The sequence below is a fragment of the Amia ocellicauda genome, chromosome 13 (assembly GCF_036373705.1).
Source record: "Amia ocellicauda isolate fAmiCal2 chromosome 13, fAmiCal2.hap1, whole genome shotgun sequence".
NCBI lineage: Eukaryota > Metazoa > Chordata > Actinopteri > Amiiformes > Amiidae > Amia > Amia ocellicauda.
Window position 1 is genome coordinate 33,382,395 of NC_089862.1, and position 13,996 is coordinate 33,396,390.

The following is a 13,996-nucleotide window of genomic DNA, read 5'->3' on the forward strand; positions in this document are numbered from 1 at the left end:
GGGTTCCCGAAGTGGTGGCATTCACTGAAATTCGCCTAAAAACGTTCTGCCGGCTTGTAGGAAATGACAGGTCCAGTCCCCACATACTCGAGGTGTTGTGACACTTTAAAAATACACTGCACTGCTTGTACATGTTTTATCATTACGATAGGATGCCTTAAATCAGACAAGTTCACTGCATTACGTATCTCCAGTATACTGGGATTGTTCCCGTCTTTAAGCACCACTTCCCGTCACATCTGCACATTTCCTGTCCTTTACTCTTCCTCATTGCAAATCTCATTCCACCTAATTCGACAATGGCATTTGTTTGAAGCATACATCGTTACACTTACTTATTCCAGCAAAATAAAGACACAAACACATCAAAATGCAGCTACAATCTGCCCATTATCAGACACAATAAACCAGGTGCTTATCTTCAGCACTTCTGTTTTGGTATAAGGGTGTGTTTAAGGGTTTTGAGTCAGGCCCCATGGACCATTGATATTCAGTATCATTCATGTACACCTACTTCCATCTTCTGCAATGTACCAGCCTCCCTACATGACCTGCGAGCAACTTCATAAGACTCGTTAATTAACATGCTTGTTACACGAAATCAATTATCAGCACACCCCTCACTCCTCGAGAGCTGAAGAAAGACAGTGCTGGGCAAATATCTATTCCACTACGACACAAACTTTGACTCTCCTGAACATATAGAGACCGTGTTGAAGGTGCTATACTCTATCCCTTTTGTGTGTTATTTCACTGTGGGGAAAATCATACGAGGTTCTCAATTACAGAGCATAATATTTGCATACCGGTGTTAATTGTTGTTTGACTGAGCCCCGTTCAGGACACAGTTGTAACGCAACTACAAATCTGAGAAATGTTCAGTAAAATCGGTGCAGGTCTGAATAAGAATGATTAAAGCTAATGATGTCTTTCAACACACTGACGAAGAAAACTGGGTGCTAAAAATAGCGTGGTGAAACTGCATTACAAAGGTTTAAATAAATAAGTAACTCCCCCCCACTGCTCATATTGGGAAGTGTGTAATGCACTTTTTGGGTTATTTTGTGTGCGTGTGTGTGAAATGTGGAGCAGGTGAGTGTAACAGAAGAGAAGGAAAAATATATTTTGGGAAGCAGATTTGTTTTGCACTTTTTTCTTGTTCTGTTCCTGAGAAATGATGAACTGTGATGAATGATGAATTCACAACTAATTAATTTCAAGTAAAAGTTATTATTTAAAACTCATGATTGGTTGCATATAATTTAAATTAAATGTGCAAAATCATGATATGAACAGCATCAATGTTTTTGAGCAACTAGCCCAAAGCATCCTCTTCTTACGAGAGCCGCTCATAAATAAAAAACACCCTGGACGGAAATACCCCGCAGGGTAAATCCCTGAAGGAGTCTTGAAGGATATACACAGGAATCTGTAGGGATTTTGGACCAAATACCCTGTGTGTGGGGGAACGGACACCATTCCTTTAGCTGCATCTCATATATAAATTATATGGACCCTATTCCTTGCCTAAACAAACCAAAATAAATATCTCTTATCCACCCTGTTAAAAAGCATTGTTAATGATGTTAATGTTTTAAAATAACAAAAATAAAGATATAGCACATTCTCCTGTTATCATTTGTTGTCTGTACTAATGCAGAATACATTTAGTTATTATATTTTATTGTATTATGTTTTATTCGTAGGTTTCACTGCAATTAATCAAGTTTGTATTTTAACCAGGTGGCTCTGCTTTCTGTCCTGAATATACAGAAATCTTCCATATTAAAATCAGCAACCCACCCCCCCCCCCCCACTGTGAAGCCGTCCAATTTCCCACAATACGTCTGCACCTGTGCTATAAACAGCAGCCGGCCCTCTGTGCGGCTCTGTGCTTCAGTGCCTGCGCGCTGCACCAGATAGAGCGATCACACACAGATGTGCTTGCGCGTCGGCTACATTGTGTGGTGTTTTGGTGCAGTGGTGCTGCCCGCTGTTTTGTTCTTCTCTTGAGTATGCTACACAGAAACCACATCCAGTCATCTCCAAGCCAACGTCATCAGCTTGCCTCACAACACGGCCTGAAACAATTAACTGACTCCGCCATTGTCATGCAGTGTTTTAATTGTTAAATAGTAACATCTCCGATTGTCTGGAACGGGGTGACATGCAAGCAAACATGGACACCAGCTTCTGAACCCACTGTTTTGCGTATCAATGTCTGCCATTTTATAATTATTATGAAGGCACTTCGGTATGACAGATACAGTGACTTCCTTTATGTCTGAATGAATCCATTCTGGTTTGTATTTATGTTTAATGTTTTGAAATTTAGGGTGAATTTGAGGTTTGTGAAAACCGCAGTTCATCCCGGCCTGCAGAGACAAAGTGATTGACTTGACTTGACATGACCCTAAAACCTCCCTGGAGGGCAGACGGTGAGAACAATAGTTTTGGTAGTCTGTTCTGTGGTTACGATTCTCTGTGTTGAATCTTAAAAAAAATACTGAAGCCACTGTCACCTTTGTTACTGACTTTGAATAATGTCAATTAGCTGAGAGATTGCCCTACACCTTGAACAATGGTAAGAATACCGTATTGTGGAATAAAACTTTAAATCCAACAGAGACAGCCTTATTATTATAATTTTACTGCATTGGATAATGTACTGTCTTATTTATATGACCAGAATATTATCATTCATAACTGGAGTGAAGCCTGAGTTTATTATGTATATATATTTCTTGTAATGCACTATTTATAGTATATTAACTTTACAGTACAGAAAATGAGTGATAAGACTGGTCAATTTGAAGCTCTTTGTTGTCTATTCAGTGTCTGTGGTATGTTGTAGATGGGATAACATGTCGGGGGTGATTTTTGATGGTGGTCAAACCGGAGGTAATCTCCCTTTGGTAATGAATTTACTGTGGAACGGGTTGTATACCTACTCTGGGAAATATGTTCCCCTGAGTTTGTGAGCCCCATACTTGTTTTTCAATGCCATGTTGATTGACAGATGGCTTCCATGTGCAACATGGCTTTGTGACTTCACAAAAGTGACAATATATATACATAAAAAGGAAAGAACTGTAAATATATTAAATATAACGTCATAATCTGTAAACGAACTGGACTTTTTCTGCTTTATTTTTCACAAAACACCATTTTCTATCCAACAGGTCTAATCCTTAAGACCTTACCCAACCAATGAGGAAAAACTATAAAAAAAATCTGAAAATATTTTTAATTTTAAACTTGAATAAAGCTTCATTTTCTGTTACTTCAAATTGCTTTTACTGGCGTTTCTGAGAAGCAAAGAGAAAAGCTTCCGATAGCGCATTGGCGTCGCACTTTGTGAATCACGATCTGCGCCCCAGGGCAGAGATTTCCACCTTCACTCCTTTGTGCAATCGCATAACCTCAGGGTTTCCCATCAAGAATTTAAAAAGATCTCCTGGTATCAAGTGTGATGTAAAAGGGCGAAAATAGCAGCTGGAATGAAAACAAATATGACTCCAATTGTTTGTTCTGAAATCAAATTAATTTCTATATCATTGTTATTGAAAACAAGTTTAAAACACTTGGGGGAGAAAGATATATATATATATATATTTGTATAGATTTGCATCTGCATTTCCTTTAAAAAAACACAGCAGTAATTCCACACAATGTCACTTATTAAGCCTGTTTTTTGTTTTGTTTGAAGCTTCTCGATAATGAAGAGATACCTTTTAACTCACCAGCCACAGCCACGCTTAATAATTGATGGTTATCTGTTTAAAATTTAAAGGGTACCACATTAACACCCCGTGCACCTGCACTTTCACGCAAGTCCACCTCCTGTGTGTCTCCCCGTCTCGCTCCCCTCCATAATATTAGAAGCCGATAACAATGAGTCCCTCTCTCTCCGGTGAACTCGAGGATGTTAAATCAAACGAGGGGCCAAGAGGCGAGCGCCCGCGCCGTGTGAGGCCGTGGCCCGGCTGCCGCGCATTAAGCCTGGCTTTTAATTGCTGGTAGCAGCAAAATAATAAATTCTTTAACAGCCCTGTTGTGCCGGGGAGGCCGGGGAATAAGACGGGGCTGTGCAAATGGAAGCTGACAGGAAATCCACCGCGCACGACAAGCAGGACCTGCTCCTCCGAGTAGCCTAGGGTGGCTCGCTGGGAGACGTGTATAATTAAGCGGTCCGCGTGCGGCTCGGATGGCGAAATCCCATTGTCTTGACAGGAGCTTAAGGTTGCCCTTTAGGTTGATCCACATTGTGAGGTGGGGTCTTTTTTTTCCCCCGCCACAGTCAAATTAATCTGCAGTTTTAAATGCCGGAATAAATCCAGGAACTTAGAGATCTGCAGATCTAAAGGCTTGCCTGTCCCTTGGGCTTTCTCCAGCCTCCCCCCCCCTGGCCGTGCGGAGATTGGCTACGAGCTCTTCCCATTATCTCTGGGGAAGCAAAGGTTGGGGGAGGGGAGGGAAGGCCACCAAATCACTCTTATCTATTCTGAGCACACCTAGAACAAATTAGATCCAGCCCGTGTCATTTATTTGGCTCGCGTTAGGGAGCGGCTCCTATTTGTTCTCCGAGTCGTCGTTTCTGGTGCGTTTATTTTGAACGGTTATTTTTTTAAATGGTCTTGTTGCCATTCAGCCGTTTATGCTTTTCAAGACGTCAAAGAAGCCAATTTTGATCACCTTTCTTAGGGACCAAATCAAGACTTTGACCTGCCCGTGAAATGTACCCTCTCTCATTCTGATTTACCAGTAGTAGAAAGAGGCTTCTGACAATAAATTAAAATGGGACGGGATACAGGTTTGTAGTTTTTGATTTGCGGGACGGTCAAAGTTGCGATTCGGTCTTGACCTTAATCTTTGTCTCTTTCTGCTGACTGCATGTTGCAGTGGTGCATTAACAGCACCTGTTAATGAGGAGATGGTTTGATTATTTGTTTACATTCATTCATTTTATTTTGCACATTTAAATGCTTCTCACCTGGTCACATCTCATCAAAGTGCGACCATCAAAGCGGCTGCCTTGTCCTCAGTTCTTGGAGTCCTTGGAAAGCTACGTAAAATGTTATCCCATTTTAGTGCTGGATTATTACACAATGAATACTAATCAAATAATGTACTTTAAAAGTTTAAGACTCTAAAGGATATGTTTCTGTTTAAAAAGCATTTCTGTTCCTGGAAAAGGTTTTACCTCATAATCTCTTTATAGGTTCACAAGGGTAAACATCCTCTTTCTAACATGTACACTTTTCCCACAGAATAATGATGCAGAATAAGTGTTTTCGTAAATGCAAAAAAATCATATTGCACCACGGAATATCCCATAGCTAAATTAAAGTACCTTGAGAAGCCACTGATTTTTAAGACGCTAAATTACTATGAATAATTAGAATGCTGTGATTATTTACTGCAAGTTTAAATCCTGCCAAACTAAATGAATAAATAATAACACATTTTAAGGCCTTTTCACACTCAGATTCACTCCAGAGTTAATTTGAAAACAAACAAACATGTTGCGATTTGGTTTCACACTATAAAAACTACGAGTAACTGAAGGCTGGACCCGGAGGGAAACCGAGGCCACAGTTCACCCAAAAGCGCTCCGTTGGTTTGGATTCACGCTGGAATTGTTCCAACACAACCTGATGCTGCCAAAAGCTGTGTGTGAAACTGAAAATGGGTGCAATCTGGTCGTGCTGGTGGAAAATATTTACCTCAAAGCCGCAAAACAGTTTTGCTGATTATCACAGTAAGTCTGTAATAATAAAAATCATTTTTGTACATATATAATTCTGCTTCTAGTATTTATTAGAAACTGGCTTTTGTTAACCTATACATAGTACCTGTCTGGTATTTTCTTTGACAGTTTATCTGCAGGCAGCGCACACCTGGCCACGTTATACCTCACATCCTGCCTTTAGCGAGCTTCGCGATGACGTATTGAATACCGTCCGCTCCGATGCACCAGTCTTGAGGGGGCACACACTTCAGTCCCCACCCAATCGGACCGAGAACACGTACATGTGAACCTCATTAACTCCCCACAAAAAAGTATGTATATTAAAATACTCAGCACTCACTTGTTCTACAAAAACTAATATTAAAATACAAAAAGATGAATTGAAGAAAGAAAATATATGTCACTGGATAATGAATTAAATGAGACAAAAATGCGATGCGAATGCCACAGACATGCTAGTGATGATAGTAAATGACATCATGATTATTTTGTTAAAACACACGGTTTCCCCCAACTGACAATTGTTGCAATCAATCCTGATTAGGACTCTGCGTCGCTCCACGTATCTGTATTTACAGTAACGCTAGAGATGCAATACACATAGTGAGCGGCACGGTAAAAGCCAGTGCAGCGATCGACAGCATCACGCGATTTAACCGATCACGAAGACTTTTGCCGTTGTGCCCCAATGGTATCAAATCATGTATTATCTTTCGATTGCAAAAATCTCAAACACATATCACTTTATCATCGAAAATAGTACACTATTTGAAAATAGACAAGGAGGTTTGTTAAAAAATCCTTTTTGTTTTTAACTTCCATGCATTAAGAGCCTCATTTAAAAGCCCAACTAATGTGAGCTCTGAACATAAAGAAATCCTGTAACCGCTGCAATCCTTTCACATCTTACAAAGTCTTGAGACCTTAGCACTTAGTCACAAATACACAAAACTGCCACCTGTCCTGCTTCACACAGTATTGTCTTTGTCATGACACCACCATGGTTACTTACTCCAGCGTGGAGCTCGGTCTGTGAAGGTCTGGCCGTACAGGTGTTCAGAAGACAGAAACAGTACTTCCCCCAGACAAACTGAGACACCTTATGAGACGTTGGAACAAGTCGCCGAATCACTAAGGTGGGGACACGATCCCCGCCACACCACTGCTGTTTCTGCCACAGACAGCTGAGCCACACGAGCATCACTGGACAATCCTCGGGGGGTTTGCATTAGCAAGCTAAATTAAAGGGGGTATTAGATTAAATTGGCTCTCCGATTTCAGGGGTGTGAATAAAATTTTGATTTGCATTTCCCACTACTGCTTACGATATAATTAGTTCAGGGTGATTCCCATGTGGAAACAGTGACAGCCAAATCTGACTGCCTGCCAGTGGCTTATCACTTCTTCCAAGGCACGCTGTGTGTGTGTGTGTGTGTGTGTGTGTGTGTGTGTGTGTGTGTGTGTGTGTGTGTTCGTGCGTGTGTTTGTGTGTGCGTACGAGTGTGCTGGCTGGCAATTCTAATGGGACTGAAGGCAAGTCACCTGGGAGTCCTTTCCTCAACCTATATGCCAATCTGGGATCCAGGCTTGCTCATTTTCACTGTTCCCTTTTCTTTAGTACACCAGAAAATGTGGTGATGCTTCCTAGCGCCTCTAAAGGACATGACAAACTTGTGTGTCAGGTTTTTCTGACTTCCAGAATGCCTTTTGTATAAGACTGTAAACACATTGTGGTAGCCTTTCGTACTAAGAGTAAGTGACATTGAAATAAGTCACTAAATATTTTGCAGAAGAGTGTTAACATTTTCATTTCTAACGAGCAACAACACACATAAAAATGTATAGCTATAAGGGTTATCTTTAGCTTTTGCATTATTACTAAACACTAGACTTTGGTACTCCTTTATCAGTTGTGTCTTAATTGTATATTGGCGGTAATTCGCAAATTACGGCAAAATAAAAAATTGTGAACTGCAGGGTGTGAGATCTGCCGGATAAATGATAGGGTTTTATTGTTAATGACGGCAGTCAGAGATGATGTTGTGGAAGGGAAGGTTGGCTTTGTTTTCAGTAATTTGACCTCGCACAAAAGGAATGTACGATCTCAGCCCACTAACAACACTGTGGGTGCGCAGGCTAAGTATTGTCTTCCTGAACACCTGGTTCAAACACCATTTAAAAGATGTTTATGGGGGAAACCTCTAATGAACTTCCAACCAGGCCCTCTGGCAAAAACACTTGAAATCCAATAAGGCTGTTGCCAACTTTTCAGCACATCATTACTAGTGGGAGTACTTTTATGTTAAACTCATTTCTTTGCAGTATTCTTCTTTTCCAGGAACATATGAAGAATATAATTTTAATGTAATTTTCACCTATGTATGTATCGGAAATCTAAATCCAAAAGCACGGTGCACCAATAAAGCTCACTCCTGCTGAGCGTGTTGGGATATTCCATGATAACCAAGAAAAGAAAACTACGGTTTTGTACTAAAGAGCTGCCCTAATCTATTAGAAACACACCAAAGACCTCCTCTAATATAATATTAAAGGTCTCGTGGCCACTTTACAGAATTATTACAGAGTTATTTCCTATAGTCCTTCTCAGATTAAACCATCTCCACCAGACCCATGAAAGCCCCTTAGAACGGACACAAACCATATTCAGTACCTGTACAAAGCCACTGATTAGAGTTTTAGTGGAGAGGGCCTTGTATATTCAAACAAAAAAATTATAAATAAATATCTACACACTTATGAAAGGTTATTACATGTCCCCTATGCTAGAGCCCAGCGTATCTTCTCAGCAAATACAAAAACAAGATTGTGGAACGCGAGAATTTGTTTACCAGATTGTAAATGCAAATGTGTTGAAGGTCTACAATAAAATGTAGATTGTTAGATTTTCTGTTTGTCTTTGATCTCTTCCAATACAGTTTCATTCCTTCTTTACCCGATAATTGTAGAAATCTCTCTCTCTATGATTTACATCTTCAGAAACGCCAACTGTGGGCTTTTGGGTTCATTTGCCTCCATATACTCTCAGCTAACAGGCTCTTACAACACACTTCTCCAAATAAAATAAGGAAAAAGTGAGAGGTTAATAAAAAATAGAGAGTTGTCATTTACGGAGCCTGTTGTTATTATTTCTGCATTTAAAATAAAGAAATAAGCGTATTGCCGACTTCTATCTGATATTTAGTAGTGCATATGCCAGAAAATTAGTTTTGTGGAAAAATAGGAACAATTGTCCTTTGATACAGCTCAAGAAAGGAGAGTGAGATATGTACTTTCCATGTGAGTTTTAAAAATGCATTTAATCCCACTGCCAATATTAACCTCAGGAAATCCCCTGGGAATTGTGATCAAAAATGAAAAAAATAATTTCAAAAGAAAAGACCTTGATAACAGTCCACTTAGTTGCACTAACTAGCGAGCAGATCTGATAACGCTCTCTCTGAAACGGAGGAATCAAAGACACCACTGTAAAAGTAGGAAAAGGTAAACATTGTGTTTTGTATTCGTTTATTCGTGCTAACCATATGTTTATCAGTTCTACTGAATCCAGTCTAATCCAGCGGAAATCAAACAAACCTGTATAGTTCTTCTTCAGTTTTGTGAAAGTAGTATCCAGTTTTCAGTGTTTCCACATTTCCTTTTTGTGTGTGTATATTTATATATATATATATATATATATACACCAGGATGACAATAAGGAGTTTGTTTTGTGCTTCCAAGCAAACTCAGATTTCAGCAAATAAAACGTCTGTTTAAAATCATGACTTGAACCTTAGATCGGTTTCTGGCATATTGTCATATTGTCCGTTTTCATGTTTTTCAAACCAGCATATCAATGACAGAATGTTATGGAACCCAAAACCAAGCTCACAGGAAGTTTTGATACTGGATAATTAGCAGAGTCATGTTGAGTCCTTTAGCCAATCAGAAGGGAGGATATTCCAGCTTTTAATGCCATAGAATGTGTCCTCAGGACTCATATCCCCAACAGAACATAAACTTAAATGCACAGTGGTCAGAATCAGTCCTGCTGAAATCAGTCAATATATATATATTGCTGTGAAAAACTGTACTAGAGATATAATAAGCATGTCTATATTGTTTTGCTTACAAAATGTGCGATGCTACATGGTAAGAAAGACACAAAGTTGTTTCAATGTAACGAGAGAGGCCTGTAAGACACACACTCTCATATCTGGCCCAGTTGATCAGATCATCTGGGCTGCGCTGATGAAGCACCACATCCACCTCAAGCTTAATGTTGATCAATTAAATTCAAATTATAGACAGGAAGTGCATTAGATGTTGCTTGTAAATTGAGGCATTTGGAAAGCGCTGCACCGGCCCTGATCGAGCCTGTGTGTCTTGTGGTGGTCGGGACTTGTTGTGGGGTATTGATTTGACATCCAGAGAGAGTTTACATAATTGGTTAAAATGACCAAGTGTAGAGAGGCATTGCTCACTGCTGAAAACCATTTCCCAGCTCAGCTTGGAGCCGAGCCAAGCCTGGGGTTGTTCGGATGTGTTCCAGCCCAGCCTGACTGGCAGCAATTAGGGGTGTCTGAGCCAAGCTCTGCTTGTGCTCCGCGCAAACACCCCTAATTACTGCCAATTAGGCTAGGCGGGTAGGCAGATTTGAGAAGCTGAGGATGTTCAGGCATGGGTGGGCATGGAAACAATTTTCAAGGGCTTAAACGTGACTAAGTGAAAAGGTTAATGCTTTGGAGTGCAGAGATAATAATAAAGAGAGAGCGCGCCTCACCTCCAGCGACGTGCCCGGCTTCTTCTTCAGCTCCTCGCATTTCCTAAATTTGCAGATCTGGTGGCCGGTTTTGCGATTCCGACAACTGCTGCAAACCCCGCAGTTGATTAGCCTCCTGCAGGGAGCACAGACCCCACACCTTTTCCTTTTCTTCTTTGCAGGGTTTCCACTGGATGCCGAGGAATTATTCTGTGGGCAGTCTGCCAGATTGGCAATTTGAAACGCACTGTCTGTAACGGCTGCTGAGGCTGCGGGGGAGTGAAGGGCTGTCATGACGATGACCCCGGGAGGTAATGAGATGCCCCCTAAAGCCGGAATAGCGGAAAAAGTTCCAACGCGTTCTGGGAGATTCATTATCTCTGCTTCAGCAGCGCCGCATTTCAGCTTGTTCATGCATTCTCCTGCTAAAGGTCTGCAGTGTTCAGGGGATAAGGTAGTGAGGAAATTATTATTTGCCATTTGCAACGTCTCTGGCGGCACGCCAGGCTTCCCCGGCCTCTGGGAGTCATTTCTATGCATGCTGGTCCTATTAGAGTTTATTGCTGCTGATTTCCTTCCCCAGAGCATCGCGTTATCACAGTTCCAAGGGGACACACCAATTCTGGCACTGGGAAAAATTGGCGTCGTTATACGAGCAATCTTCGCAGTCTGTGGAAATGCCCCATTCGTTTTATAAAAGTTTGCAAAAGACCTGTACCTTTCCATTTCTGCATTATAATCCAAAACGGGATTTAATCCACTTTCCTGAAGATTATCCTTTTGTAATATAGACGGCTCAGCGCTCTGTCCATTCTCGACACAAAGAGCATTGTTTATATTCGACATGGCCGTAATGATGGGGTGGCGGAGTAAGAAAGTCTATGGTTGTATTCACCTGTGTCAAGTTGAAGCTGGTTACAAACAACACTTTGCCATCTTCATGTATCTTCCTCTGTACTAAAACAAGAAACACCAATTACTGATACAACTAGAAAACAGCCTATTTGTAATCAATTTCCCCACAAAGTTACTTGGCAGGATAACAGCATGGAATTTGAGGCATCTGTTGACATTTCATTTATTTCTCTGACTAGGTTTTTAATGAAACGTATTTCAGATTCTCAATGCTGATCCTTGTCTGGTGACAATTATATGATAGCTGTGACATACGAACATATCATTATAATAGGAAACAAACATTAGCACGCTTGGAGAGAAAGACACTGTCGTTCCTGTGTCAGAAACGGAGGGACTGGGGAGCGATTTCCTCTCTCTCTTCCCAGGACAGCTGGGAGTTTTACAGACACACACAAGATCACAACCACACAATCTCTATCTGAGCATTTCATTGCCATCCCCAATATTCAATTGCGGTTTAATTTCGGAAAATGTGCGCTGATAAATCTATCTATCTATATCAATACACACATACATGTAAATACTGTGCATTCATACAAAATAAAGACATTTTCACTCATGATGTCTGCATTAAAATGATGATTATTATTATGATTTCAAACATCTTGCTTCCTTTAATATGACAGATGATCGTCTCAACCAACGCTGTGTCCTTAATGACATCAGTAATTCCACTCAATGTAAATGCACCTCAGCCCAACCTTTTAAGTGCACCTGGCATGCATTCATTCCCATCTCTATTACATTTCGTCCACGACAGTCAGATAGCCACGGGTGAATTTTAACCCAGCCGAGCCATAGACCTGACAACGGCAGTGTCAGCTGCCTGGGGGGACTCCATTTCCTCTCAAGTCAGTCTGGATTTTGTTTCCAGAGATAAAAGCCCATTAGACACATCTACTGCTTGCATTACCTTTCCTGGCCTTTTTGTTTTTAATTGCCAAACCCGATACATCTCAGGAACACTACAGCATCGCAAATAATTTCAGCATAGCATGCAGCGCCCGGCTGGGAAGTGAACAGCAATCATGATCACGGGAATCATAAGCGAGGGGGCTTTAGCACGGCCTTTTCTGCCATGCTTCCCCTGCCACATGCAAAAGTTACAATGCAATTTAGCCTTTTAGAGGGAGGATTCGCCACACAACTTTGTCGTTACCTGTCTGAACTTGCAATGTATTTTTGGGTTGGTGTTGATGTTTTTTCAGGCAGTAAAATACCACACACACACACACACACACATGCATATAATATCCCACAGCTTTATGACACCTACTTTGTATTAGTTCATGTAAATGAAATTTGTGTGAGGCCCTACTTTAATCCATGAAATATACATATGAATAGCTACATTTGTAAATATACATATATATAGAGAGAGAATAAGAGAGAGCAGGGTAAAATATCCCATTGCTCCTTTTCTCTTGTTTCCATTAAAGAACGCACACATATCTCAAATATATAAAACCTGTACATTGTTACAGTAAAACAATGACAAGCAAGACCTCAAAGCCAACTGCAGAAAAAACATAAATAACCACCCTCATTATTACTTAATCAATCCATCCCTGGGGCAAAAGAGCAGCCAAAGGCAATCAAGTCACAGCTATTGATTTTCAACCTGTAAACAAAGTTTAGTGAAACAGAAATACTCAACACTTAGTGGAGGGAGGAGGGAAAAAAAGTGCATCCAATGACGGATCCCAGCGCCGCGGCCCCTTAATGGCATTAATTGCTCTGTGTCTGGTCTGCTGGAGACACGCAGATCAAAGGTCAGGCACGGAGAGAGCAGGAAAGGGCTGGACGGTGCCATGAAACCCACAAAACGCATCCGCCAGCTTGGCACCCGTTGCACAAGCCACGGAAACAATCGCCTCGTTACACAATGCATGCAAATGTGATTGTTGCAGGAGGAGGGATAGGGAAGAGGGGGGGGGTCGAAAATTGTAAGAGCATCACCTACCAGGTTCCTGATGAGAAGAGCTTCCAGACGCTACCAGTCTGCCAATATAGAGCAGCACATCACTGCACGGCGAGAGAGAGAGAGAGAGAGAGAGAGGGAGAGAGAGGGATGGGGGGGGAGATGTGGAGATACACCGTGAGCGTGCAAAACAACAAAAGCCCCCTGTTTGTGCACTTGTGTGTCTGCGGGGAAAAGTGCAAAGAGGAGAGGAGAGCAGCGGGGCTGGCGGGGGAGATGCTCGGGCGGCGCGGGAGGTGAGGTGTCTCTCCTGCGGGTCCGGGGGTGCTGTGCGGCGGCTCGCTCGGCGGCTCCTGTCGCTGTGTGTGGCTGATTGGTGCTGAGGTGAGGGAGCTGGGATGCGGACACCTCCTGATCATTGGCTGGAAATTACTATAGAAACATGAGGAGCGCCCGGGCGGGGGGGGCGCAGGGCTCTCTGTGGGGAAGGAGCTGTGGGAAGCTGCGTCTTAACCTCTCTCTCTCTCTCTCTCTCTCTCTCTCTCTCTCTCTCCCCCTCTTTCTCTCTCTTTCTCTCGGTTTTTTTCGGACACATGACGAGGCGTTTGGAGAGGCAGGTCATTTTCACGATTTGTCTCCTAATAAG

The 13,996-nt window shown here is 41.7% G+C and overlaps 1 protein-coding gene across 1 annotated transcript in view; it reads right to left on the minus strand.

The window, feature by feature from the left end:
- The window catches only part of cxxc4 (CXXC finger 4), a 31,181-nt gene extending 17,467 nt beyond the window's left edge, over positions 1-13,714 (minus strand). Inside the window, exons 1-2 of the mRNA XM_066720651.1 lie at positions 13,393-13,714; positions 10,533-11,468 (exon numbers count right to left, since the gene is read on the minus strand). Coding sequence (XP_066576748.1) covers positions 10,533-11,357 — 825 coding nt within the window. The 5' untranslated portion in view covers positions 11,358-11,468; positions 13,393-13,714. The remainder of the gene's footprint in view (positions 1-10,532; positions 11,469-13,392) is intronic.
- Positions 13,715-13,996: the final 282 nt, after the last annotated feature.